The sequence below is a fragment of the Vombatus ursinus genome, unplaced genomic scaffold (assembly GCF_900497805.2).
Source record: "Vombatus ursinus unplaced genomic scaffold, bare-nosed wombat genome assembly UNPS02014770.1, whole genome shotgun sequence".
NCBI lineage: Eukaryota > Metazoa > Chordata > Mammalia > Diprotodontia > Vombatidae > Vombatus > Vombatus ursinus.
Window position 1 is genome coordinate 34,767,538 of NW_020954548.1, and position 27,874 is coordinate 34,795,411.

Genomic DNA, 27,874 nt, shown 5'->3' on the forward strand with positions numbered 1-27,874 from the left:
TTAAGGGAGGAGAGAGCTTTTCATACTGAGAGAGCAGCTTGTGCAAAGCACATACAAAATAAGTAACTTATTTCTGTGATTAATAGATGTCCCACTGTGTGGGAAAAAGAGACTATTCTGACTAGAATAGAAGATGTGAGTTGGGAAAATCAAGTTCCATAGGTAGAGCAGGACCAGTTATGGAAGCCAAGCCTCCCTAAAATAATTTAAAATAAAGAACAAGCCTGGGGAGAATTGGAAATCAACACGAGTTATGCTTTAGTGGAGGGAGTAGTCAGTATAGCTCTGAGTTTTTGTTCTGCCTTTTGAATGATGTGAAAGGGAACTACAACTATACTTCTCAAGCTGAAACTATGCCACAGATGATATTTGTGAAATGGGAAATGTACTGGTAAAATAATCTTTTTATCTTCTTATGAGAATCTTCATACTACACTAATGATGATACAGGTACAAACAAGATGGTTGTATATTATTTGCAAAGTGATAGAAGGTAACTGGTTTATCTTATACACCAATGCTGATGTACTAGTTTTAAAAAATAGATATATTCTAGAAAAGTTAAATGTAAATAATTTTTACCTTATTTTTATTGATGCCTTTAATTTTTATATTGCATTCCTTTCCAAATTTATCTTCTCCCCTCCTTCCTCTACCCATGGTCATCCCTTGTAATAAGATTGAAAAAAGAAAGATAAAAAAAAGTAACTCAGCAAGACAAGCCAACACAACAGTTGTGTCTGAAACTATATCAGAATTCCATGTTCAGAGCCGCTCCCTCTAGAGTGAAGGGAAGGAGGTGCAGTTTCTCAACTCTTCCGTGGGGCAGAATGTGGCCATTATTTAGCTACACAGCATTCTGTATACACCATATTTTATATGAAACGGGGGAGATCTCAAAAGAATTTTATGGTGAATCTTTTAATAAAGTAATTAATCTCTAATTTATCAAGTTTGTAACTCTACTTTGTCACATTCATTACATATAATATCAGTTTATAGGTTGTAGAATAATTTCCTCACAACAAAGTATTGCTAGTATTATCCAATTTTACAAATGTAGAAATTGAGGTTTTATTTAGGTTAAGTGACTTCCTGTGGTCTCTGATAAGACTCAAATCCAGATATGTTGGGTTTAGTTCTTAGTTCAGTTTGGTTGGCGGCCAAAACCAGCCAATGTCTTACTATTTCATGAATCTGCGCCATATTCCACTGTGTCTTCTTCCCACAAATTAATGCCACCTATTTCGTTCTTAAATTGCTTTTAGTCACAGTATAACAACTAGCCAGTGAAGGATTCCACTAAGTAAGCCAATTTGGAGATATAACTAAAATCTGACAAGTTTGTATAGTGTTTGCTCAGCTTCTGTCTTGCTTTTCCTATTCCATAACCTACAGGGTCATAAATTTAGTGCTTGACGGTTCTGTAGAGATCATCTGTGCTGCCCCATCATTTTACAGGTGAGAAAGCTGAGGGCCCAGAAAAGTTAAACAATGTGCTCAAAGTCACATGGTAAGTAGAGAAGTCAGAATTTTTGAACTAAGGTCTTTTGGCTCTAGAGCTGACATTCTTTCTACTATGCCACACAGCTTCTTTTCTTTAGATCTGATTACTGGATTAAATCCAATATTTTGACATTCTCTTTTTTTTTCTTCTCTCCCATCCCTGTTAATGTGGGCTACATATGCTGAAATTCCTGTGTGTTGTATTTCTAGCTATAAGATTGGCCATTTAGTAGTAAGGATCAAATAGCTAGAAATATATAACTTTTTTACATTCTAGTAGTTTCTGTCTGTGCCCTCAGCAGAACTCTGCCTCCTGTGTTCTTGCCCTCTATCTGGAAAAGGTCAAAGTGTGGTAGCCTTGAAGCAGTATGATAAAATTAAAAGGAATTTTAGAGGTCTTCTAGCCTCTACTAAAAAAAGTACAGTGATAGAAACTCACTACCTCACAAGGCAAATTTTTCTAGTTTCATACAGCTCTACTTGTTTTCAGATTCTTTTTGTATTGATATGACTGCATCCCTGTGACACTGGTCTCAGTTAGGACCAGTGGAGCCATGCAGAGTAAATCTCCTGCTCCTTCTATTCAGCTCAATTCAACAGGCATTTAGGTGCCTCTTCCTTGCTAGGCAATAAGCTTACATTCTCTGGGGGGAAATAACAGGTACACAAATAAGTAAGCACAAATATGTGAAGAACGCTGTAAAGTCTTTCCAGGAGGGGGTGGGGAGAGGGTAGATCAGAAGTGCCAACCAGCGGAGGATTCAAGGAAGGACCTTGTGGAGGAGCTGGCACAAGCTGAGACTTGTAAGGAGCTAGGATTCCAAGAGATGGAGATGAAGAGGTAGAACATCACAGGCATGGGAGGCAGCCTTTGCAGAGAGGCATGGAGGCAAGAGGTGGACCATACTTTATGGGCCTCACCAGTGAAGCCAGATTGGCTAGAACATAGAGTGGGTAGGGGGACAACAGGAAATAAGTCTGGAGTAACAGATTGGAGCTAGCTTATAACAGGCCTTAAATGCCAAACATAGGAGTTTGTATTCCATTCTCAAAGCAATAGGAAGCAGCTGAGGCTTTTTGAGCAGAGGAGTGATATGGTCAGAACTGTGCTGGCAAACACCAGTCTGGCAACTGTGTGGAGTGTGGAGATTTGAGGTAGGGAGACCTTGGAAGACCATTACAATAATTCAGATGAAGAGTGGCCAGGACCTGAATTAGGATGGTTTCTGTCTGAGTGGAAAGAAGGAGACAGATGCAAGAGATGTTATAGAGAGGTAGAATTGATAAGACTTGGCAAACGATTGGTTGGGGAAAGGGAGAGGGAATATTTGAAAATGATTCCAAGGTTATGAACCAGGAAACTGGGAAGATGGTAGTGCCTTCAAAAGAAAAAGGGAAGTTAGAAAAAGGGATGTAGTTTAGGGGGAAAATAATGAGTTCTCTTTCAGTTTGTTGATTTGAGATGGCAATTGAACATCCAAGTGGAGATGTCCAGCAGGCAATTGATGATGTAGGACTGGAGAATAGGAGAGAGGGAGAGAGAGAGAGATGGGCTTTCACATAGCCCATATATCTATTAAAATGATTATGTCCTATATGACATAGTTTTGTTTCCTCCTAACCATCTTGATTGCTTTCCTTTGAATATCTTTGAACAGCCTAATACAGCATGTCCTGCCGCTATGACTTTGGACAAATCAATTAGCCCTTCTGGGCTTCAGTGTTCTTATATATAAAATAATGGAACAGAGCTAGATATATCTAGCCTCTAAGGTCTCTCTGATCCTGTGAACTTCCAGCTCTTAAATGTCTCTCTTAAAATGGGGTACCCAGAAGGGAGCGCAACTACAGATGAGTAGAGCAGAACTATTATTTCCCTTGCTTCAAACGATATGCTTATGTTAATTATGCCTAATGTAACATTGTTTTTCATTTGTTATATTGGGGGGTCGCAATAATCATTGAACATTATTGACTCATTTATTAACTCATATTGAGCTTCCAGAAAACATGAAGTACTTTTTTTCCCCATACCCCCACCATCCTGTATTTTTACACTATAAAATGTCATCCTTTATGATTCTGCTCATCATTCCAACCTATTGAGATTTTTTTGGATCCCAAATTTTGTCATACAACATATAAGCTATCCTTCCCACCTATGGTCATTTGCAAATTTGCTAAGCATTGTATCTAAGCCTTAGCCCAAGTCATTGAAAAGAACAAGATCAAGTATAGAATCCTCTGGGACCCTACTAGTCTCCTCCAATCAATCTGTTAATCACCTTTCTTAGGATCTAACCATTTAGCCAGTTCTGAATCCACCTAACTATCCTCTTCTTATGCACAAGGATATGATGAGAAACATCATCAAATGCCTTGCTGAAATCTAGAGATTTTCTATTTATAAAGTTCCTTGATCTAATGGTCTAGTTATTCTAAAGAAAAAAAAGGTAAAATTCTTCAGTGAGATGCAGTAGAAAGAATGCTGACCTTTTAGGCACAAAACGAGAGTTTGGATCCTAGCTTGGACAAGTGAGTTCGTCTCACTGGACCCCATTTTCCTTATCTGTAACATGCGGGGTTGGACTAGATGATCTTTCATGTGTCTTCCATCTCTAGTTTCATGATTCTATGATCTGGCAAGCTCTTAATGAACCCACGCTGCCACTAAGTGATTACCAATTCACTTTCTGTGTGTTCACAAATCATACATTTAATAAGCCATTCTAGTCATACTAACCTGTACTGGGAGATTAGTGTGGATTGATATTAATCATGTCAGAATTATCATGAATTTAATATGGCTCTCTATATGTGGGTTTATTGTACATTTTAGGGAGATAGCTTATGGTTATTTTTGCATTTGATAAACAAAATAAGATTCAAATCAATCACTGTTCCTAGACTGCTAAATCCCTAGAAACATGACTTTTTGCTAAAACTTAAAACCAATTGGAGTCTGCGATGTTCTTTAATGCTAATTTCTTATTATTGTTATAATTAGTTCAAACAACAAGAGTCTCAATCTCAAGAAAGCCCCCTTTCTAACATGAACTTTGTAGAAGAAAGAATTATCTGCTAAATATATACATTTTTAAAATTCAGCCTGTATTTGTGAATTTCATTCATCTGAAGTTAACCAGATTGAAATTTTCCTTGAAAACCTTATTTGGCAATTAATTCATTTAACAAAAAAGTATTGAACACTTATGTACATAGCATCATCTATAATCCCTGCTTATATGGAGTTTGCGATCTGGTTGGGGAAAAAAGACATACATGAAAATTAAATAATACTAGAAAACATGTGGAACATCCTGCTTACATACTGTGGGGTTTTAAAGTGTGAGTGTCTTTGTCTGATTTGTAGAAATAATTTCCTCTCTAACTGTATTGTTTTCAAAAGAATTTTCTATCTATAACTCTCTTAGGATGTAAGTGCAACCTAAATTAAACTTAACAAAAAATGGAAAACTGAACAGAATTATTTAAGGACTTTTTTTAGAAAAAGGTCTAAAACATGTTATAAAAGTCATTATATGAGCTTTACATTTCCTTTTTAAAGTATATTTATAAACCTAATAGATGGAGAAAATCTTAAACTTAAAGATTTCATTTGACATTTTAAAATTTTGATTTTTAAAGATGATCCCTGTGATAAGGATATTTAGTCAAACTTTTTCCAAATGAATCATACTCACTGCGTTTGTAAATCGCAAGGGTGACAGAAGGTAACTCTGGGAGAAAGATTTTTTAATAAAATTAAAATTGTGAGTAAGGTAGCTGATAGACTTTTTTACTTACGTAACCCCTCTTAGTATGTTCAAAATACTTTACAAATTTTTAAATCCAATTAATTTTCCTAAATTCTCTGAGTGGGAAAAAAAAAAAAAAAACATACAGAAAAGTAATTTGCCTAACAGCCCATAGCCAAGTATAATTATTTAGGAACAAAGCTAAGAGTCCTGCTCTCCTACCTTTGGACCAGTATTCTCTAATCTGTGTTGCCTCTCTATCAGTTATTCATATCATCCTGGTCCTCTTCTGCCACTTAACTCCAAAACTCAGTCCTTGCTGACTAGCTTTTCTGCCTCTCTACTTTGTGTCTCTTATGTTCTGTAGAGACCCTGTAAAACTAGGAAAACAAATTATTAATTGAATATTTTTTGAAATATACTATTTTTATTTTTACTTGCATATTATTAAAATATTGAAACTTTTGTACAACTTCTGACCTTTTTAACAAAAAAAGGGGGGGGGTTTCTGATTCTGTCAGTAGGACATTTTATGTTTTTAACACCAAAACTAACACTACAGATCAATAAAAGAAAAAAAACACCCTAAATTCTTTATATCTTTTGTTCCGTTTTTAGTCTTAAACCTTATTACTTGCATAAAATATGTTGAAGATGAAACGAGTATAGGGTGGATTGGCCGGAAGGGTAGATATCTCTACTAATGGTTTTAATATTTGGGTGAGTTTCCTCCAAATGAGTGAAGTACTTCCCCTTGTTGTGTGTAGCTGTGATCATCAGGCATATTCCATGGTGGCTACTTTTACTCAGTTGCACTCCCTGATGGCCAGAGGCTGCATCAACAGCTGAGCATTTCACTTTTGCCACCTACCCATATACGGTTCTATTCCATTAGGCAAAAAAACTGGAAAAGTGAACAGCAGACTTACATTTGACGGTACTTCGCGATTCCTGGAATCCTGCTGAATCTGACCCCCAGCTCAGAGCTTCACAGTCCCGATCTTCCCCTTGCCCATTTCGGGTTCCACTGCCTGCCCCTCCTTTGCCCTTATCTGCCAGCCAGCATATCTTCCACAGTCCCACACTTCGCTTGCGCCCATCCTCCAGGGTCTGGTACACCCAGTTGGGAGTGAAGGCTGCTGCATTATTGAGAATTAGTGAGACTAGGGCCACTAATACAGCTGTGGCCACCAGTTTCTGGACAGTCATATCTGACAGTCAGTTACCCTCAGTCTATTTGCAGAAGATCCAAGGGCTCGGCCAGCTGTGGCACATTGAAAAAGAACTGGAAGTGAAAGAGCCACCAGATAGTGTTAGGGGTGGCTAGAGAACATCACCGTTCATTCTCAAAGTCAGCTTCCAAGTCAACTCCAACCAGGCAAATTAGCACATTCTGAGGTAAATGGGAATATTCCATAGAAGAAGTCCAGGGTGTAGGACCGTTCTGGCGACGCAGCCTTATCCTCCCGCCTGCACTTTGAGTAGTGCCAGTCCTGTGCTGAACCAGGCTGCAGAAAGGCCCATCCCTTGAAGACCAAGGTGCCCCCACAGTGGATCCAGAATCTTGAGCTTATGGTCTTCCTGGGGGGAAAGAGTATCAAATATGCGTTAGCCAAATGTCTCGGTCTTCCACAGTGCAGGAAATACAGGAAACAGGGGATCTCTTCAGAGGCAGAAAAGCAGATTGGAAACTCCTTTTCCAATACTACACGACCCTGATCCACTTTAACCGGATAAATAAAACTGGTAGTAGTTAAAGCGCACACCCCAGAGCAGGAGTGTAATGAAGCAAGGACATGGGCTTTGAGTGGCTAAAGCTCTCCCTGCCCGGGCTTCTTGCCCAGTGTCCCAGCAGCCAGGAGCAGATACTGAAAAGTAGGGATTCGGCTGCAGGGAAGTGTGCATATGGTCTTTTCCCCCTGTCTTTCAGCAAAAAGGAAATGGTTGTTTTTGAGGCTGTTTTTGGTGAGCTAGAGGGCGTAGCCAATCGCAACAAACAGAGGCACTGCCACAGCAGCCAGACACTAACAGGATGTGTTTCCTGAAAGGAAAAGACTGGGGAGACTTCTAAAGTCTTACTCCCAAACCCACCTCCTTTCACTGCTCCCTCTCCACACCTTCCTTTCCAAAAAGGAAAGGCCAGGGATGTTGTGGAACAAAACAGCCTGATTCATTTTCTCTTGAAACCTATCAATCCAGTCCCCAGTTATTGGATTGGTACCAAAGACACGTGCTAGCACTTCTTCAGTCAGCAATGAGACTTCCAGAGACTCAAGTGTAGCAACTGACATCTTAAGAAAGCCGGAGAATCGCCACAGGCCCAGTGCCCTATTTGCCATCTATCATTCGTCCCTCTAGCACACAGACTGTCACTGCTACCAAGCACGCTAATGCTTACTGTGGCACATAGGTATTGTCACCCTTGCCAAAACCAAGGGGAAATGACTACGTATGTCATTTTCATCCCAAGTCCTTGGGATAGTCTTCCTGAAAGCAGGTGGACAAAATGCTATGCTGTGAATAAGATACTTTTGGAGGCTGCTCTATCAGCTTTACATGACTGAAACATCCTCATTCCTGATTATCTTACTCTGTGGACCACTTACCCACATGGCCACAAGTTAAATGATGTAGAGTTGAGTGCTGAATAAAAAACAATAAATGAATGAATTGGTGAGTGGATAGAGATAAATGAATCTTATTAATGGTTCTTGGAACAATAATTATATAGGCCCAAGTATAGCACAGAAAATAGTACAAATATAATAGTAATGATGATGATGATAACAAAAATAACCCTTCAAATCATATATGACAATAACAAAAATAGTAATTGCTTATTTTATGTACCATTTTCTATTTTTTGAAGTGCTTTACTTAGGAGGTGTCCACCAAAACTCCTAGTGCTGCTGAACCAGATTGAAATGTAATTTGGAAATGTTTAACAAACTAAATAAAAACAACACAATACAATATAGATAATGTGAATTTATAGTTTTTTAAGTGAATATGGAGCCTGCAGGGATATGTTTCTATTTGAGTTTGACACCCCTGCTTTACATTGTCTATTTGGTCCTTCCAACAATCTTGTTTGGCAGCTGAAAAACTAAGTCACAGAGAAGTCAACTGATTTGCCCAAGGTCATGTTCCTCATTTGTGACAGTACTAGGACAGAACCTGCATCTCACAACTTCTCTTCCCAGTTCCAATTCTCTTTCCATTAGTCTGCATTTCCTCTCAGAGCATAAGTTCTGGTGACACCATGACCGTGATCATAAGAAATATCATTAGCATAGATTTATAAGCCTTACATATAACTAGTTCTGGGTCACCTTACATTGACGATAGAAATGATAATAGGACAGAGTCCACCTCCCAGACTCAAATAAGAATTAAATGGAATCATTCCTTCTATCCACAAAATTTTATATATATTTCACAGACTCAGAGTCTCATTGTAGATCAGATCAACAGTAATAAATATGTGTTTGATTGAAGTGAAAATTTTAAAAGCATATTTACAGCATCTCAGAATTAATTACAAGGGACCTCAGACCTCATCTTATATTTGAATAGGAATTTCTTTTATAACGTCTCTAGCAAGTGGTCTTCTAACTTCTGCTAGTGATGGGAAACTCAGTGTCTCCTGATGCAGCCCATTTTTCCCTTGGATGATTCTAATCATTAGGAAGTTTTTTCCTATTATTGAGTTGAAACCTATGTTTCTACAGCTCCTATCTAATGATCCTGGTTCTGACCTCTGGGGCAAACAAAATAAGCCTAATTCTTTTTCCACATGACTGTCCTTCTCTACACACATACACATACATGCATATATGTGTGTGTGTACATATACATATACATATACAGCCCTAATTTCTCTGCTGAGACCTAGGCTGATGTCATGAGCTGCCTGTTTTACATTTCATACCCCTCCTGTCCATTCACACCCTAGCCACCATGATAATTTATATCCTCATTACCTCTCTACTGGACTATTGCAGTAGCCTTATAGTTGACTTCCTTACCAATTTACCTCAAGTCTTTCCCCCTCCAATCCATTCTCTCTCCAGCCTCCAGACTGGTTTTCCCAAAGCATAGGGCTGATCATATCACCTTCTTACTCAATGAACTCCAATGGCTCCTTACTGACTTTAGGATAAAATAAAAATGCCTGCCTGACTTTTAAAACCCTTCAAAACCTGGCCCCAACCTACTTTTCCAGCGTCATTATACATGGTCTACCCAAACTGTTTATTGTTCCTCACACGGGTCATTCCATCTCTCCCCTCTGAACTTTGCTCTGGCTGCCCCCTAGGCCTGAAATATACTCCTCTCTTCATCTTTGTCTCTTAGTCTCCTTTCTTTCCTTTATGAATCAACTGAAGGGGGTAGACGGGTGGCACAGTGGATAGAGCATCGGTCTAGGAGTCAGGAAGACCTGAGTTCAATTCCGGCCTCAGACACATGACACTTACTAGCTGTGTGACTCCAGGCAAATCACTTAACCCCAATTGCCTCACCAAAAAAAAAAAAAGAAGAATCAATTCAGGGGCTACCTTTTACATGGAGCCCTTCCTGATTCCCTCCCTAATCCCAACTACTTTGTTTTCATTTGCATATGTGTGTATGTATATGTAAACTTACACATACTTATATGTTTACATATTTTATCTCTCAATTGAATGTAAGTTCTTTGAGGGCAGAATCTGTTTTGCTTTTGTATATGTATCCCCAATCCTCAGCGGAGTGACTGGGCATATAATAAGCACCTAGTTAATGCTTATTTATTGGTTGATTTAACCCAATTCTAAGACTTCACCTTTGTCTACATTTGATTTAATTTTTCAAAATTCAGCCTAATGTTCTAATCTGTTGAGATCTTTTTGGGTCTTGATTCTGTCACCCAGAATTCTGTAAACACAGAATTCTGTGTTAGCTATCCGTTCAAGCATGGTCATCTACAAATTTGACATGCCATCTATGCCTTCATCTGAGTGATTAATAAAAATATTGAACAGAAAGGCAGAGCGTATCACTGGGGGCACACCATTAGAGGCCCACTCCCCTAGATGACATCCCTCCATCAATCAATCAATAATTCTTTGGGTCTAGCCTTTGAATCAGTTCTAAATCAACCCTACTGTACCACCTAATCTATAGCTCTCTATCTTTTCCTGAGAAACTTTGTGAAATGCCTAGATGACTTCCAGATGCACTCTATCTATTATAGCTCTCTCATTTGCCAGTATGGTTACAAACCACATGTAAAAAGAGTAGAGCGACTTTATCAAGCATTTGTAACACACTTTTGTCAATTTGATGAAATCTATACTATGCAGTATTTTGTATGACACCTATATCTGCTTCTATACGTCATCATCAGACAACTTAGCAGATAAGCAAGTTTATCAAGTTCAGAGTTATTAACCTGAAGTGTCCACCACTCTTATCCCCTACTTTGGGGTAACTATGTCAAGAAGTCTTCAAACACTGTTAGTTCAGAAATTTTAATTTAGAATTGGATTTTCCTACCATTGCTGAGGCAGATAATGACTCTTTGGGTTTGACTAATTTCCAAGGGAAACAAACACTCACAAGTTTGAAAAGTAAGAGTAAATATTCTGAATTTCCCTGGGAAGTAGCAGCATCTGCAGTTGTGCCATTCCATCATTTTTCCATTCCTTACAGTTTTTCAAGAATGGTGGCAGTGAAGAAGGGGTGGGGCTGCTGATGTCTGTGCCTTTGGGGCCCAGCCCAAGGTTCATCTGTTTAGACTAAGTAATTATTCTAACCCTGAAACAGATGAGATTTTCCAGTTAGGAGACAAACATTTGCTCACCCTATTTTCCCTGGGGGCACTAAGTATTCCTGGAATGTTCTCTTTTAACAGATGGTAAGCTTGCTTTACCTTGTCAGCTAAGATTTGTCTACCCCTTTAGAGTGAATTATTTTGCGGGGGATAGGGGGAGTGGGAGAATTTCAGGGGGGGCATGGTTTGAGGGAATGTGTGATGATAGGATGGTATGAATTCTTCTGAAATTGAATGAGACAAGCTCTGGGCCTCAGACTCTTTCATAAATTAAAAAAAAAAAACCAAACAGCATCTCTATTCACACTAAATTCTAAAAAAAAAAAAATCACTTTGAGTTATAGGCATCCATCCTATCAGAATAGGAAGAAAGACCCATTGGAAAATGTAAGATTTAGTTAGTAGGTTCTAAGTCACTAAGTCACAGAGAATGATTATTGTTTTGAACTGAGCCTTCCCCTTTGGGAAATGAAAGTAATCAAAGCAGATTCACTAAGCACACATATACCTGGGAACATCTCCACAATAAACTGCTAAGAGCATCTCAAGAACTATGTGTAGTCTACTTCCAGGCGAATAGTGTGAGATCCACCTTCATGCACCTCAATGGCTCCTATCTCAAGTGTAGCCAGAATCTATTGATGCATCAGGCATCAGACGTGAGTTAACATATAGCACTTGAGATATATAAGGAGGGACATCACTTTGAAAGGAAGAGATTTGTTCAATGAAAACTGCTAATGGTTCTTTGATACTTTTCCTTGTCTGTGGGTTAAGGCCCTTTAGAGGCATAAATAAATTAGAACTTTTAATAGATATTCATGAACTAAAGGACTAGCACAAGACTTAGCTCTAAGAATACAGGTTCCTTTCTTACAGGAAGAGGACAAATTGCTTTTCATTTTTGAGCAGTTGAAGCTGAAGACAAAAACAGATCTTACTTTTTAGTTAACCGGATACCACTGTGTAGCATTCCATCTAAAGCACTTACAGTCAATATTAATAGCACAATTGGAACAGTCTTGATTATCCTGAGAATAGCTTGTAAGGGAAAGAAGAATGGAAGGGTTTGGCAACAATTCATATGCAGTCTTACAGTAAAGCAGTTAGTCCTCCAGTCACACTTTGCCTTGGGAGAGAGGGCCTCTGTGACTTACTAATGTATTCCACACAGGATTTTTCCTTTCTGAAACATCCACATCCATTTTAGGGCCTTAGCCCTCTCCTGTCCCATCTGCTTTTTATTAGATTCCCTGTTCAGATTTGATGAAGTGCAGCTGTGAGTTCTTTTTCCAAGTAAAAGCACAGAGAACAGGAAATTCTCCAAAGTTGGATGGAGACAGGGGCTGCTAACTTCTCAGAGTGCAAAGCATTCTGGAATCTGCTACAACAAGCAAAAAGCTTAGGGTTTTCTGGTCCCTTATAACTCTTATAGATTTCTCTGGTAGTTTCTCTTGGTAGAAGGACTGTTCTGTGGACATGTCAGCATAAGAATCATGTTGTAGGATGTATGTACCATGCCAGGATTCAGCTCTTTTCCTTTTTCTTGCTTAAGTGCTTGTAGTAGATCTGAATTTCAATTGGCAAATTTTGACAACAGGTGTTCATAATAAGCCCCCAACATATACTTAACTTACCCCTTATTCTTTCAGCACACCACAGTGGAAGAGATGGTGAACTGTGATTCGTTTTTAGCCTTATTCTGGAGAGTCTTTTACTAGTACATGAATTTCTTTGGGATTTTCCGAGTGTCAGGGTTTCTCCAAAAAGCCTTCTCAGTATAAAGAAAGGTATTGAACGATTGGAGATAAAGGCAGTGGTGATATAGTAAGCAGTGACTCTTGGGAGTTCTACACATTTATGCATACAGTATTTCTAAAGGTTTGGTAGTGAGAAATCCCTCCAAAAATAAGAGTGATCTCCCAAATCACTTGGTAGAAATAGAGTCTGAATTATTATTTTTATTACTCTTACTAATAATAATAATCAGAATCATGATAATAATGCGATGTTTCCTAGAAAATACAAATGGTTTCACTGTAAATTTGAAGCTTCTGGCTGCTCCCAGATTGGTTCATTTCTGAGATCCACATATAGGTGGAGAGGAGTGATCTTCTAACTTTGAAGTTATTGGCAGACTGCTCTTTAGAGTAGTTTTCAAATTTAACCATACATGAAACAAACTAAATGATAAAAAAAAAAAAACAAAGGGAATCCCTAAAAACATATAAATGTGGTTTTGTAAACTGATCAAATTATTATGGAGAAATTCACCCAACCACGTCTTATCAGAATCTCAAGCTGTCTTATAAATAGGGTTAAAATTAATGCAAAATGTTAGAAAAAGTGATGCCCTGCTCACTAGATTCTAGTATTTGGCAAATTTTGAAAAAGGGAAAAGGCCAAAAACCATAAAAGTTCTTTCCCAAATGTAAGTGGAAAGAAGGCCTCCTCTTTTGGTATATCTGTCACACTACCCAGAAGATTTTTGGTTAGCAAAAGACTTGAAAAGTCTCCCACAAATAATATCTTTCCAGTTGAAATCGTCTAATGATGTTAATTGGATATGAAGAAGTTTCATAAAGCTTCAATGAAGGCATGATTTAGAGAAGGATTATTCTAAATTACCAGACTTTCATAAATTGACTCAATATCCCATTGTTTGTTGATATTTCAGTAGAATGTCTCTGCTAGATATTTAACTCTCCAATAGAGGCAGAAAGCAAGCTTTGGTTTTCTATCCATTTTATAAAGATGGAAATTGAAATGCACAGAATTCCTTGCCCAGGGTAATCTAAAGAATAAGACTCATGCAATTCTTAATAGAAACCATCTTCTTCAAGAGTGTTATGTCTTTAGGCTATTTTTAAATGCATGTAGTTTTTGAGCCAGCATGAGAGGTGGCCCCCGGACCAACTAAATCACTAGTCTTGTCCCACCCCCCCCAAAAAAGAAATTCTGAACCATCTACCAACTCTCTATAGAGGAATTTGGCCATAGTGGATAAAGTTCTGGATTTGAAATGTGAAAGACTTCATATCTCACCTCTAATAATTACTAGATTTGTGACCATTGTCAAGTCATTTAATCTCTCTGAGTCTCAGTTTACTCCTCTGCAAAATGGGGATAATAATACCTGTACTATGTACCTAATAATAGTAACAGCTGGCACTCATGGTGCTTTAAGTTTTACAAAGCACTTTACAAGTGTTATCTCGTTTGATCCTCACACCAACCCTGGGAAGTAGATATTATTATCCCCATTTTACAGAGGAGGAAGCTGAGTCTGAGAGAGGTTAAGTGACTTGCCCAGGGTCACACAGAGCATCTGAGGCTGGACTTGGACTCAGGTCTTCCTGACTTCAGGTCCAATATTCTATGCACTGTTTCACTTAACTGCCTCTGAACTCAACAGAAACGTGGTAAGGATCTTCCTATAAAAGTCAGTAATGATTGGGTCTCTTTTGAATACTCCAATTAAGATGCAAGCAATGGAATCAATCTGATAGGTAAAAAAGATAAGTATTCTAGGGTTAAGTTTCATTAGTTTCATTTTTTTCATAAGTTTCATTTTTTAAAAGCATTTAAGTGTTCCCAAACTTATCTCAGTGGCCTACAAAGTCAAATGAGAGTCTTCCTTAGCATTTGTGAGAACACCCAAATGCCACCATTAAACCAGAATAAATAGATGAGAGATGTTAAACCCACTTCTAAGTGATTTACATTGATACTGGTGTTGTTGATATTTCACTAGTACAATCCTTACATATGCTAGGCATGGTTTCCTTATTATACTTATACTTCATAAATTCCCTTAACTTCATAAATTCACTTCATTCACTTAGCTTCATAAATGCACTTAACTTTAGAAAAAAGTTATAGAAAAAAAGCAATGCTGTGTTGTAGGGACATTAAAAAATGAGTTATTTTTATTTGAAAATGGATCCTATTTTTTCTCAGCAGTAGACACTTAGGATATATTTCTACCAACTGAAATGCTTCAGTCTCCCTGCTCTTTTGCACAGTAACCTATGACTCTCAGGAGACTTGAAATCATATATTGCAAGAAAGGTATAAGTTACAAATACACACAATAAGAATTTGTATATTCTTCACACTAAAAAAGTGGGCAAAGTATTTACCATCCTGGCCACAGACATAATTTTTTCAGCATGCAAGAGAGTTGATTGAAGTCATCTCTTGATTTTTCCCATTTCCCAAAGCTATTTGGATAAACAATAGATCCACTGTGTGTTGTATTAATGTGAGGCTCTGGGATGCCCATTCAGGATTGGGTCTTTCATTTATCCATGAACCCAAAAGATGAGAAAACAGAACCTGCCATATTTCTCCAGTGATAATTCTTTCCCTGTGTCCCACAGGGTCCCCAGGAGTCAAGATTTCTGGTAAACAAGGTTTCAGAATTCCTTATTGAAAATCTGGAAATAAGTAAGACCATCAGGAAAAGTGCCCAAAAAATGCCATATAATATAGCAAATCAGTTTTCAGTGAACTTACTTAAAGTATCTCCTTGCTCATTCAGGAACAATATGGCCCAAAGTGTGGGTTTCCCCTGAGACAGCTTCCCTTCCACCTTCCTGTTCCTCTCAGAGATAGAGTTCTTTGGGTCAAGAAAGGGTGGTTCCTCCCCCTGTTCGGCAGGCTTCCTGCCTCTGGAAACTCGTCTTTCCTACCAGGTGGGAAGAGAGAATCAGATCCTCTTCTGCCTCCAAGATGTGCTGTGTCAAAGTGGAAGGCTGACAGTTTTATCTGGGAGGAAGGGGCCTCTAGGGCAGGAAGCAGAGTTATGGAATGCAAGGGGAGGGGCCTCCAAGTTTAGAAATCAACTCAAGGTCTCTTTCTTTGCTGAACTAATCCTGCTCACAACCCCCACGACTCCAGAGCAGATTCCCCTCGGTTTTATTTGTAGAAAGATCTGTAAGGCTGATTTTAATCCAAGGGAAATAGCTAAAATGATATCTGTGTTTTTGTTACTGTTGAATTTTTTTGGATTATATTATTTGTTTAAAAGTATACTCTTTCATCTTCTTGTACAAAGTGACTAATATGGAAATGTTTTACATGATTATACATATATAACCTATATCTGATTGCTTACCATCTCAAGAGGGAGGAGAGGAGGGAGGTATAGAATTTGGAACTCAAAACATTAAAAAAAAATTTTTTTAAATTGTTTTAACATGTAATTTGGGAAATACACACAGACACACACACATATTTTAAAGTATACTCTTTTCCTGAAGGCCTAAGAGCTAGATCCAAAAATATAAAAATGCAAAGCACAGCAGTGAATTCCCAGACAAAGTTTTTGATAAAAAATCACCAGAAGTTTCCCTGCTGGTGAACTGAAAAGACAAGTATCACAAGATCTTGGATGGGAGCTGGAAAGGATATTGGAAGCCATCTGACCCAGTTTTCTCATTTTACAGATAAGGACACTGAGGCTGACAGACACTAACTTCAGGGTGAGATCAAGAAAGGCATGATGTAAAAAGTGGTGCTTGAGCTGACTTTCAAAGGGAGGGGCATTCTTTGAGGCAGAGATGAGAGGGATTATATTCCAGGCATAAGGGATAGACGGTGCTAGGACATGGGGACGGAAGACAGAATGCCATTACTGAGGACCAAAAGTCCCATTTGGCTGGATTGCAGAGTAAGGTAAAAGATGATGAGACTAGAAAGACAGGCTGGGAGCAGGTGATGTGGTGAAGGGCTTTAAATGCCAAACAGTGGAGTTTCCATTTTATCCCAGAGGCAATAGGGAGCCACTGGAACTTGTTGAGTAGGAGAATGACACATGGGAGCTGCACTTGAGAAGGATCACTTTAGCAGCTGTGTGGAGGGTAAAAGGGGGTAGTGGTAGGTAAGGCAGGAAAACTCATTTGGGGGCCATTGCAACAGTTTAAGTGAGAGGTGATGAGGGTTTGGACCTAAGTGGTGGCTGTGTGAGTTAAGAAGATGGGTCAGATGGGAGAGAGATGTTCTGGAGGCATAAAAAATAGTGGAGATAGAAAGAGGTTTTTTTTTATATACATATTTTTTCTAAGTACATGTAAAGACAATTTTTAACATTCATTTTTTCTAAAACTTTGAGTTCCAAATTTTCTCATTCCCTCCCCCCTCCCTAAGACCATAAGCAATTTGATATGGTTATATATGTGCAATCATGTAAAACATATTTCCATATTAGTCATGTTGTGAAAGAAGAAACTGTTTGCAAAAAAAAAAAAATTACAGATAAACAGTTGTTTTTTTTTAAACCCACAGCTTGTTGCTTAAGGACTACACAAAAAAAGGGGGTCTTAGTTTTTACTTACCTCTCCAGAGAAGGCTTGACATCTGGAGCAACATGATGTCTGGTTATATTTACTTAGGACAAAGTTGCATCAAGAAGTCAAATCTATGGAACCACCGTCTTGAAGTATTCCAGATCAGTTTTTCTTGAGCTGTTTTGTGGCCAGTTACTCTGAGGAGCATGGGGATCTGTGAGCACTCCCCCCTTAATCTGTGCAGGGGTTGGGGCTGTATGAGTGTAGGCTCCCTGCATATGCAGTAGGGAAAGAATTTCCCACCCATTGGGTTCCTCTTTTTTCCCCTTGGAAAATGGAGCCAGGCATGTGTAGTTGGGAAGTTTACCCACAAGCAGTTTGTGGGCAGAGACAAACCGTTTGTTCCCATTTACCCTTTGAAAGACTGACCTCCAGCTGTGGACAGTCACAAATGTTCTGTTCACTTAAGAGAATTCATCATTAGTTTTCTGGAAGCTGAAGTCCAGTACCTTGCTTTGGGAAATGGGGTCAAGGATGGGGACCGTGTCTCGTGATACCTATGACTCAGCACCCCATGCATCAGAAACTGTGAGGATGGAAGAGTTAGGGCTTGTTACACAGTGACCCTCACAACCACAGTAAGGCAAGGCTGAGGTATTTTGGGAAAGAAAGTTGAAGAGAGATGATTCCTGATGACAGGAATAGCAAGCCTGTGTCCAGAGGAGACTGGCCAGACCAGTGCAGGAGGCACTGTTGAGCAGGTGTGTCTGTGTCGGAGATGGAAAGATGGTGGCTTGTTGAGTAAGGGCACAGAAAGATTAACCAGCCATAGGACTATAAGGACTGAATCTCCATACAGGGCTGCTGGGTGGTAGAAGTGGAACCAAGGGATCCAAAAAACTTCTATTTAGAGGTTGAGAAAAGGAGCCCCATTGAAGCTACTGAATCAGTGGGAGAGTCTGAGACCTAAAGCTTGGGCTGCGTACTATTCACCTCCTGACAGAGAAGTGATGCACTTAAAATGCATAAGGGGGCATATCATTTTGGGGCATGGGAAATGTGGGGATTTGTTTATCAAACTATGCAGCTATGTATTTAAGGCTATAATTTTTCATATTTTTTCTCAATGCATGTAAGAGTAATGGGAGGGAAATCTTTTTTTTAATAGTTCATTAAAAAATAAAATCAAACTTTTTTAAAATAAAAAAAAAGAAAAAACAAAGCTGGGACCTCACTAAGTCAGTGCTTTAAGTCAGTGTCTGTGTAAATCTGAGGGACTGAATTTAGAGGCCATCCTTTCTCCTACTTGGCACTCCAGCAGTACCCCCAAAATGGAGGCCATGTGCTAAGCCTGACTCCCTAAAGGCCAGACACAGTTCTGTCCAGTCTAGGCCATCTATGGGCATCCACTTCTAGGGAGGGAGAAACTCAATTGTACAAAATTGCATGGATAATCCATCCAATGACCAGACTGAAGTACAATGTCCTGAGCATGATGTGTAAGGATGACACTTACATAGCAAGGCAGTGCCTGCTGGTGTACCCAGTAGTAGAGCCTATACAAATCTAAGGGATATGAGCTTAATGTATGTGTCCTCAGTATGTAACCTACATGTATAAAATTTCCTGTTTATAAGATATAATCTGCCCCTGTTGTTCAGTGCCCTGTACCACCTATACACTTCTAATGCATTTCACAAGGGATTGCAAATGTTTTTAATGAGGTTGCAGTGGAATGTAGCTGGCAGCTCCTGGTCTTATTGGGCTGGTCTGTGAACTCTCTTCCCAAGGGGAGGTTTTCCATGCACAGGTGGGATAAGGACTGAGTTTCCTGCTCAACTCTTCTCACTCCTTAGGAAACAAAGAGAGGCTCCTGAACACACATTGGTATGGGAGAGGAGTTTTCTGTCAATGCAGGTTGTCCCTCTCAGCTCTTGAGAAAAACCTTTGGGCAGAGAGAGCTTCCCACTGGAGACAGAGGTGTGTGGAACCAGCTGCTACTTGGCCACTGGCTGACTGATTGAAATTGAGGAGGCATTGGCTGGGTTGTTCAGTGATATTCCAGGCTTCCTAGATGGAAAAGCACCAAGTCAGAGCCCAGTGAGAGGACCAGCTGAAAGAGGCCTGTAGGAATCTGCCGGAGGTGGGCCAAATCTAACTGGAGAAGGGATCAGGGAAATACCTAGTAGAAGGTCCAGGCAGCTTAGGAGACCCAGAAGTTCCTGTCCTTAACTAAGTCTGATATACTGAGGATAGAGAAGCAGGCTAAGCTGCAGCAGACCCCAAAGAAGAATAGGCTGAATGAATACCACGGAGGAGAGGCAGATGATTGCCTAAGAGATGCTACTTCTTCAATGAGGGGTTCACTCTTACTAAGCACTAGAATTTAGAACCTCAGTTGAGGAGAAAAGTTAACCAAAAAGCCTATTTGTTCTGCCTTTTTCCTTTACTATTCATATCTATTCACAAGCCTGTCTTCTATTAAGGGTTTGTGAGTTTCATTGTCTGTGGGTAGAGCAAGACCCTTAGAGAGACAGGAACCTAATTCAAGTTCCAAAGGGCTGAGGCATTATTGTGTTGGTAAGAAACCTCCAAAGATCAAAATTAGTCCACATGTTCACTGACTTATAGGTCAAGGCATTCATCAGGATCAGGGAATAAGGAAGAGCAAAGAGTAAAGAAGGTAGAGAGAGAAGGGAAGAAAAATTAAAATATTTAGAATCATTGGCTTTCAAATTGGATCATAGTGCAATCCTCTTATTTTACAGATGAGGAAACTGATGCCTAAAGAAATTATACTACTTGCCTTGGGGGAGAGGAGAAGGAGAATATTTAGAAGCTCTAGAATTGACTCGTCCATTCCAGTGGTTTCAAACTCAAATGGAAATGGGGGCCACTAATCTGGACATAAGAATCCCTGCAGGCTGCACATTGATTGATTTTTTAAATGTAATGTTATCTGTGTTTTGGTGTATTTTAATTTATTTTGTCAAATATTTACCAATTACATTTTAACTGGGTTCAGGCTGCACTTGGGGCTGTTGTGGGCTGTATAAGGTAAGCGTTTGACATCTCTGGTCTCATCCAACTCCTTCATTTTACAGATAAGGAAACTGATGCCTAACAAAGTGATACTTCTTGCCTAAAGTAACATTGGCAATAAGTAATAAAGCCAGGATTCAACTTCAAGTCTTCTGATTCCAAATCCAGTGCTCTTTCCATTAGACCATGTTGATATGGTCAACATGACTTAAGAGAAGGAATAGCGAGTCAGGATTTGAACCTTCCTTTTCTGGCTGCAGGTCCAGTGCTTTGGAATAAAGGAGTAATTAGCAGCAGTCCCATAATAACAACTGTTCTGTCCCAGATGGTACCTTTGGTTCATAAACTAGGGGAAGAGAAAGGAATAAGCATTTTTATAGTTCCTACTTTGTGCCAGGCACGGGACGGGGTCAGCACTTCACAAATATTATCTCATTTGATCTTTACAACAACCCTGCAAGGTAGGTACTATTCTTATCCCCATTTTGCAATTGAGGAAACTGAGACAAACAGGATTAAGTGACTTGCCCAGAGGCATACAGCTTGTTAGTGTCTAAGGCCATATTTGAGCTCAAGTCTTCCTGAATTGAGGCCCAGTGCTCCATCCACTGTGCCACCAGATGCCTCTAGGTCCCCATTCTGTACTATGTTCTCTTTTATAGCTATCTCTGAAACAATCTTAGAGGAGAAGCTATTGGAAAGGAAAATGTAGGTTAGGATTCTTTCTGAATTCCAAATAGTTGGATATTTTCCTTCAGACAGATTGAAGGCTTTATGTGAGAGTAACACTCTGTAATCCAAATGGAAGTTTAATTCCCCTCCCACTATGAGTCGTTTAGAAGACCCTGAAGTGTCAGACGATAAATGAGACTGTTGCTCAGTTGAGGAAACAGAGAGTTCTTTGACACAACTGTTTGTTATTTGTGTGTGATAGAGGAAGGCTATCAGACTGTCTTGGACTGGAGTACAGCTGGCCTTATGAAGGTCAAAGCACAAAGATACATAATGGGCAGCCTTGTCCAAAGATAGCTCTGACTTGTTCTAGAATGTCCATCTTGAGTGGTATAGAAAAGACAGAAGTTAATTGGATAATTTCTGTTGTTGTTTAATTGTTTATAGCCGTGTCCAACTCTTTGTGACACTTTTTGGGGTTTTCTTGGCAAAGATACTGGAGTGGATTGACATTTCCTTCTCCAGATCATTTTATAGATGAGGGAACTGAGGCAAACAGGGTTAAGTGACTTGCCCAGGCTCACATAGCTAGTAAGTGACTGAAACTGGATTTGAACTCAGGTTTTCCTAACTCTAGGCTCAGTACTCTATCCACTGCCCCACCTGGCTGCCCAATTTAGATGATGTGACAGGTTTTTATTTGTGAGGGAATACAAAGAATGGAGTGAAAATGCCTGTTAATAATATCGATGTTGAGGTAGGTTCTACCTGGGGAATTTGATGGGAAGCTGGATCTTTTAGCCCTCTAGAGGATGAGCTCATTAAGTATAACATCCCCTATTTCCCTTTCTCCTGCAGTGAAGCTGTCTGGGAGAACATGGCCCGCATGTGTGTGAAAACGCAGCGGCTTGACGTGGCCAAGGTGTGCCTTGGGAACATGGGCCATGCCCGAGGAGCCAAAGCCCTACGAGAGGCAGAGCAAGAACCAGAGCTGGAAGCAAGAGTGGCTGTCCTAGCGATTCAGCTGGGCATGCTGGTAAGGCTGCCCTGCTCAGGCACCAGGGAGAAGCAGGCCGTCCTGACCTTCATGATAAGGGGGAGGCCGCCTGGGAAGGAGAACGATGACCCGTTTCTTTGCCCTGGGATTAATAATAACAATAATATCCAACTTTTATGTAACAGATAGACTGTGCCCTCATTGGCCAAGTCCTCCCATTACACTCCCCTAGACTCAGGGGTCCTCCCCAGCAGGAAGGGCAGGAAGTAAAAGGTATTCAGAATAAAAACATCAATCAGGTGTGGAACAGGCTGTTTTATTCCCACACAGAAAAGAAACACTACACAGTAAAGATGCACAGTGATTCCGGTTGGTTGACAGGCTGATATGCAAGCCTTGTCGAAATCTTTGCAACAGGGTTGCTCACTGGCTGGTCTGCATTTCATCTCCACTGAGGACAGCCTGGTGAAAACCTAGGGGGTTCTTTTCTTTCTGGGGGCTTCTCTTTGTGTGGGTGGCTATTTGCCCTTCCACTGGTCTACTGCTGCTGCTACCGCCCCATGGCTGCTCTAGTTGTAGACCCTGGTACTTAGGGGAAGATGTCAGCTGACTGGTACCAAAGGAGAGCAGACATACACAGAAGGCAGGTGCGCTGTAGACACGAGATTGTCTAGGAAGCCGTGAGCTCATGGGGTGAAGGGCAAGACATCCGACCTACCCCATGAGAGTTGTCCTTACACCCCAACGCCAGCAGGGCGGGGAGGGAGAGCTCCTCCAGCAGAGTCTTTTCTGTGCACACTTTGTTTTTTGTGCCCTGTAGCCAATTAAAAGGCTTTTCATCTAGACAAAATAAACCAACAGGAAACAATTACAGGAAGGGTTCTTTCATCACCCGGGTCACCCAGCCTCACACTGTTAAGGACTGAGCCAGCATTGGCCAGTCTCCTGTTGCATGGAGATAGCACTTTAAGATTTTCAAAGCATTTTACACATGTCATCTCATCTGATCCTCACAATAACCCTGTGAGGTACCCATTGAATAGATGAGGAAACTGGGGCTAACAGAAGTTAAGTGATTTGTCCGGGTTAACGTGGATAGTAAGTGTCTGAGATGGGATTCAAACTCAGAGCTTCCTGACGACAAGTCCAGCACCCTGTACACTCACCATGTCACCTAGCTGCCAGGCACCAAGACTACACTGGAACTGAGCTTCTATGTCAAGCAGAGAAGTTTAATTCTGCTTAAATGAATCAACTTTGGGAGCAGCAAGGTACGGTTTATTTCAACTTTTCTTTATCATTAACTAATCCCAATACGTTTTCCTATGACTGGCTGTGCTGAGGAGAGATATAAGTCTACCACACTAACCAGAGCCTTGTCTAAAGAGAGACAAAAGAACTTATAAGTTGTTTTTAATTTTTTCTCTATCACCTTCTTCCCCCTATTGGAAAAAAAAATAAAAAGAAAAACATAACCCTTATAACAAATCATTTGTAGTCAAGCAAAACAAATTTCTGCATTGTCCATGTTTAAAAAATGTGTTATTTTACATCTTGAGCCCATCTCCTCTACAAGTAGGGAATATGGTTCATTATAGGTCCTCAGGAGTCTAGTTTGGTCATTGCATTGATCAGAATCCAAGATGAGATCACGAAGAAGTCTTTTAATGTTATTTATCTTTATAACGTTGTTGTTTTAAAAACATTTCTCCTGGTTCTCATCACTTTTCTCTGCATCAGTTCATACAATCCCAGGTGTTTCTGAAACCATACCTTTCATCGTTTATTAGGGTATGATAGAATTATATGCATATACCATAATTTGTTCAACCATTCCCCAATTGATAGGCATCACTTTATTTTCCACAAGAACTTATAGGTTTGTAATATCTTGAACTGAGCTTTTCAATAGGAAACCATATATGAGGGCCTGACTTAGAGGCTAAAAGAATCTTTATGGGACAGCTAGGTGGCATAGTGGATACAGCACTGGCCCTGGAGTTGATCTGAGTTCAAATCCAGTCTCAGACTAGACACTTGACACATATTAGCTGTGTGACCCTGGGCAAGTCACTTAACCCCAATGGCCTCACCAAAATGAATGAATGAATGAATCTTTATAAGGTTTCTCAGTGGGCTTTCTATGACACTGGCATATTGAATTATCTTGGCAAATCACTGAATGTCTCCATGCTTGGAACACTAATGAGTCTTATAAGGATTCAACTTATATGGAACTTAGATTACCAAGAGAAAGTTGTTGCTAGTGGTAGGTCTATAGTCTTCATCAGAGTTCGATGCCTTTTGCTTCCTTCTGTATTACTGAGGGACTGCAGGTAAATTGGTCCCAAGACCCCTATGGTAGCTAGAAGGCACAGTAGAAAGCTCTGGATCTGGCAGTAGAGAAACCTGAGTTCAAATCTGGCCTCAGACACTTACTAGCTATGTGACCCTGGGCAAGTCACTTGACTTCTGACACCTCAGTTTCCTTATCTATAACATAGGGATAATAATAGCACCTACCTCTCAGGGTTGTTTTTTTGTTTTGTTTTGTTTTGTTTTGTTTTGTTTTTTATGCAGTTAGGGTTAAGTGACTTGCCCAGGGTCACACAGCTAGTTAAGTGTCAAGTGTTTGGTCTGAGGCCAGATTTGGACTCAGGTCCTCCTGACTTCAGGGCCGGTGCTCTATCCACTACGCCACCTAGGTGCCTCTCAGGGTTGTTTTGAGGATAAAATGAGATATTTGTAAAGTACTTTATAAACCCTAAAGTACTATATAAACAGTATTATTGTTGTTATTAGGTGGGTCACAAGAGTCTACTTCCTCAAAATATGTACCTAGGCTAAAAGACTGTCAATTCAATAAACATATTAAGTGTATACTATGTGCAAAGCACAGTGCTTGTTATTAGGTCATATAAAGATGAAAAACAACAATCTTTATCCTCAAGGAACAAATGGTCTAATAGGTACAAGGACATGCTCAAAGAAATGTGATACCAATTAGAATGTGATTGGAGCAAAGAAAAAGACAAGGTTCTCTAGGCAGACTTAGGAAGGAGAGAAGACTTTCATTTGGAGGGATCAGAAAAACTTCATGGAAAATTTGGCATTTGATTAGAGCCTTGGAGTTAGAGAAAGGTCTCAGCAGATCCGGGGACGAGGAGAGAATGTATTTCAGACACGAGGGATGGTGGCGTGTGCTCGTCTACCATTCCCAACTGGGCTTGATGCAGGTGTATCCTCCTGGTGGTGGGTTTGATGCTGGAACAGTGTGAGAGATTCTGTAGACCATCTTGGTTGGTTGTCGTCCTTTGTTCTCAAAGAGGACCAAAATGACATCACTACGCTAGAGTTCAGTTTTAGCGTGTCCGACTGTGGTTGCTCAGACCAATACGAGCTCAGGATGTTCTACCAGAGCTCAGGCACAAATAGTCCATGTGAACATTTGGGGTGGATTCTCTAAATTTGCGCATCTCGTGTTTCTTTTGAGCTACTTCAGTTCTGCTTTGCTCATAGGGGACAGCACCTTCTCTGACGTGGGCATGCCATGCTGAGCGGTCCTGTGCCAATGTCTCCCATGTCACACAATCAATTCCAAAGTTCTTCAGAGATACCTTGAGAGTGTCCTTATACTGCTTCTTCTGACCACCATGTGAACACTTGCCTTGTGTGAGTTCTCCATAAAACAGTCTTTTTGGCAAGTGTCCGTTTTGCATTCGAAAGATGTGACCGGCCCATTGGAGTTGTGCTTTCTGCAGTAGAGTTTGAATGTGTGGCAGTTTAGTTCAAGAAAGGACCTCAGTGTCTGGTACCTTATCCTGCCAGGTGATCTTCAGAATCTTCCTAAAACAATTCAAATGGAAGCAATTCATTTTTCCAGCACAGAGCTGGTATACTGTCCAGGTTTCACAGGCATACAACAATAAGATCAGTTCAATGGCACTATGGACCTTTAGTTTAGTAGGCAGCCTAATACCTCTTCTCTCCTACACTTTGCTTCAGAGCCTCCCAAATGCTGAGCTAGCTCTGGCAATGTGCTAGCAGCCTTGAGTGAAACAAGGCTGGCAAATGAATGCCGGCTTACTGAAATTGGAGCTGGATACACAGTTTTCTGGGGTGGCCACAGTGAAGGGGAGTGCTGTGAAGCTGGTGTAGGTTTTGCAATCAGAACTAATCTAGACAACAAGCTTGTATGCCTACCAAAAGAAGTGAATGACAGACTCGTGACAATGCGATTGCACTTGCAGGAAAAAAAAGTTCTACTCTATCATCTAATAGTTAACAAAAAGTGATTAACTTAAGAGCAAGATATTCAGCAAGGATATCTGTAAAAGTTACCCCATGTTGACTACCTCTGAGTTGCCCATGGTGGTCCAACCATGTCCCGCCAATATCAAAGAACACCTAGAATTCCACGTGGCTATTTTGTACTCAGGTGACCAAGAAATGATGTCAATGGTCTGAGCCTTTAGTCCCCTGAGCCAATTTTGATAGTGGTTTCAATACATTTTAGGGGGAAACTAGCCTAACTTGCACAGATGTTGGGGTTAGGCTTTTGCTCCCAACACATGAACAAAAGCAGAAGAGTGCAGAAGGAGATCAGGAAGCAGCTAGTAATCCAGTTGCAGGAACATAAAGGGCATGAAGGTGAGTGAGATGAAACAAGTCTGGAAAGGTAGGCTAGAGGCAGAATGTGGAAGGCCTTTAGTGGCATCTGAGTAATTTGTATTTTATTCTATAGGCTGTGTTTTTTGGTCATTTTCAGTTGTGCCTGACTCTTCATGATCCTATTTGGGATTTTCTTGGCAAAGATACCAGGGTGGTTTGCCATTTCCTTCTTCAGCTCATTTTACATATAAGGAAACTCAGGCAAACAGGGTTAAGTGACTTGCCCAGGGTCACATAGCTATTACGTGTCTGAGGCTGCTTTTGAAGATGGATCTTCCTGACTCCAGGGCTGGCACTCTATGCACTGTGCCACCTAGCTACCCTCTGTAGGCTGTAGAAAGATAAAGAAATAGAAAGAATTTGAGTGACAAGGCCAGACCTGTGCACTAGGATGGTTATTTTGGCAGCTATGTGAAAGATGGATTGGAAAAGGGAGAGACTAGAGTCAAGAAGATCAGTTAGTAGGTCATTTATTACAGCAGTCTAGGTAGTTACAGTAACCCTAGAGTAACCCTAAGGTCATTGATAACTCATTTGAATAAACTTTGTCGTGAAATAAACTTAATAGTACTCCTTTATCCCCCCCAAAAAAATAAATAAAGGGAGAGGATAAAAGTAGTAAGATGGACTCTTGGAAATCTGCTTTTTAAGTGCATTGGGATTTATTCACTGCTGGGTCACTCTTACTTCCCACATCATCATGTTGTAAAAACAATGTCACATTAGGCTTAGATTTTAATTTCATGTTTAAGCTGTTATGAATATCCTCTAAATATCCATTTGTGACAGATCTTTCTACAGGAAGCAATTCTGTCAGTAACCAGATTATGTGTACTTTTGTTTTCTAGCTATTCTAAATTTATTCACATTTTCATCCTGACTGTTATAGATTCCTTCAAGGAAAAGTCTGTGTCCTGTTTCTTCAGCCCAGGGCACAGGACATGTTGGTAACTGGCTGACCTTTGGTTCAGTAACTGTTTTCTTCTAAGTGTCTGCTGTCCTCAACCAACAGGTTTTCTTATGTAGGCTGACTTGGGAAATTTGTCCCTCCTGTTTGATTGCATATTCACTGTCTCTCCCTTCTCTCTCTCTCTCTCTCTCTCTCTCTCTCTCTCTCTCTCTCTCT

General features: G+C 40.1%; 2 protein-coding genes across 4 annotated transcripts in view; one reads left to right on the forward strand and one right to left on the reverse strand.

Annotated features, from left to right (window-relative positions):
* TMEM204 (transmembrane protein 204) overlaps positions 1 to 15,837 on the reverse strand; it is a 54,073-nt gene extending 38,236 nt beyond the window's left edge. The window contains exons 1-2 of one of the 2 annotated variants that reach the window (XM_027862741.1): positions 15,595 to 15,837; positions 6,194 to 6,845 (exon numbers count right to left, since the gene is read on the reverse strand). In XM_027862741.1, the coding sequence (XP_027718542.1) occupies positions 6,194 to 6,473 (280 nt within the window). In that variant the 5' untranslated portion in view covers positions 6,474 to 6,845; positions 15,595 to 15,837. Of the gene's footprint in view, positions 1 to 6,193; positions 7,205 to 15,594 lie in introns of those variants that run through there. The other variant, XM_027862740.1, reaches the window with a different exon arrangement.
* Positions 1 to 27,874, forward strand: part of IFT140 (intraflagellar transport 140) — a 176,913-nt gene that overhangs the window by 134,423 nt on the left and 14,616 nt on the right. For both annotated transcript variants that reach the window (XM_027862737.1, XM_027862738.1), the window contains one exon: positions 21,939 to 22,116. In XM_027862737.1, coding sequence (XP_027718538.1) covers positions 21,939 to 22,116 — 178 coding nt within the window. The remainder of the gene's footprint in view (positions 1 to 21,938; positions 22,117 to 27,874) is intronic.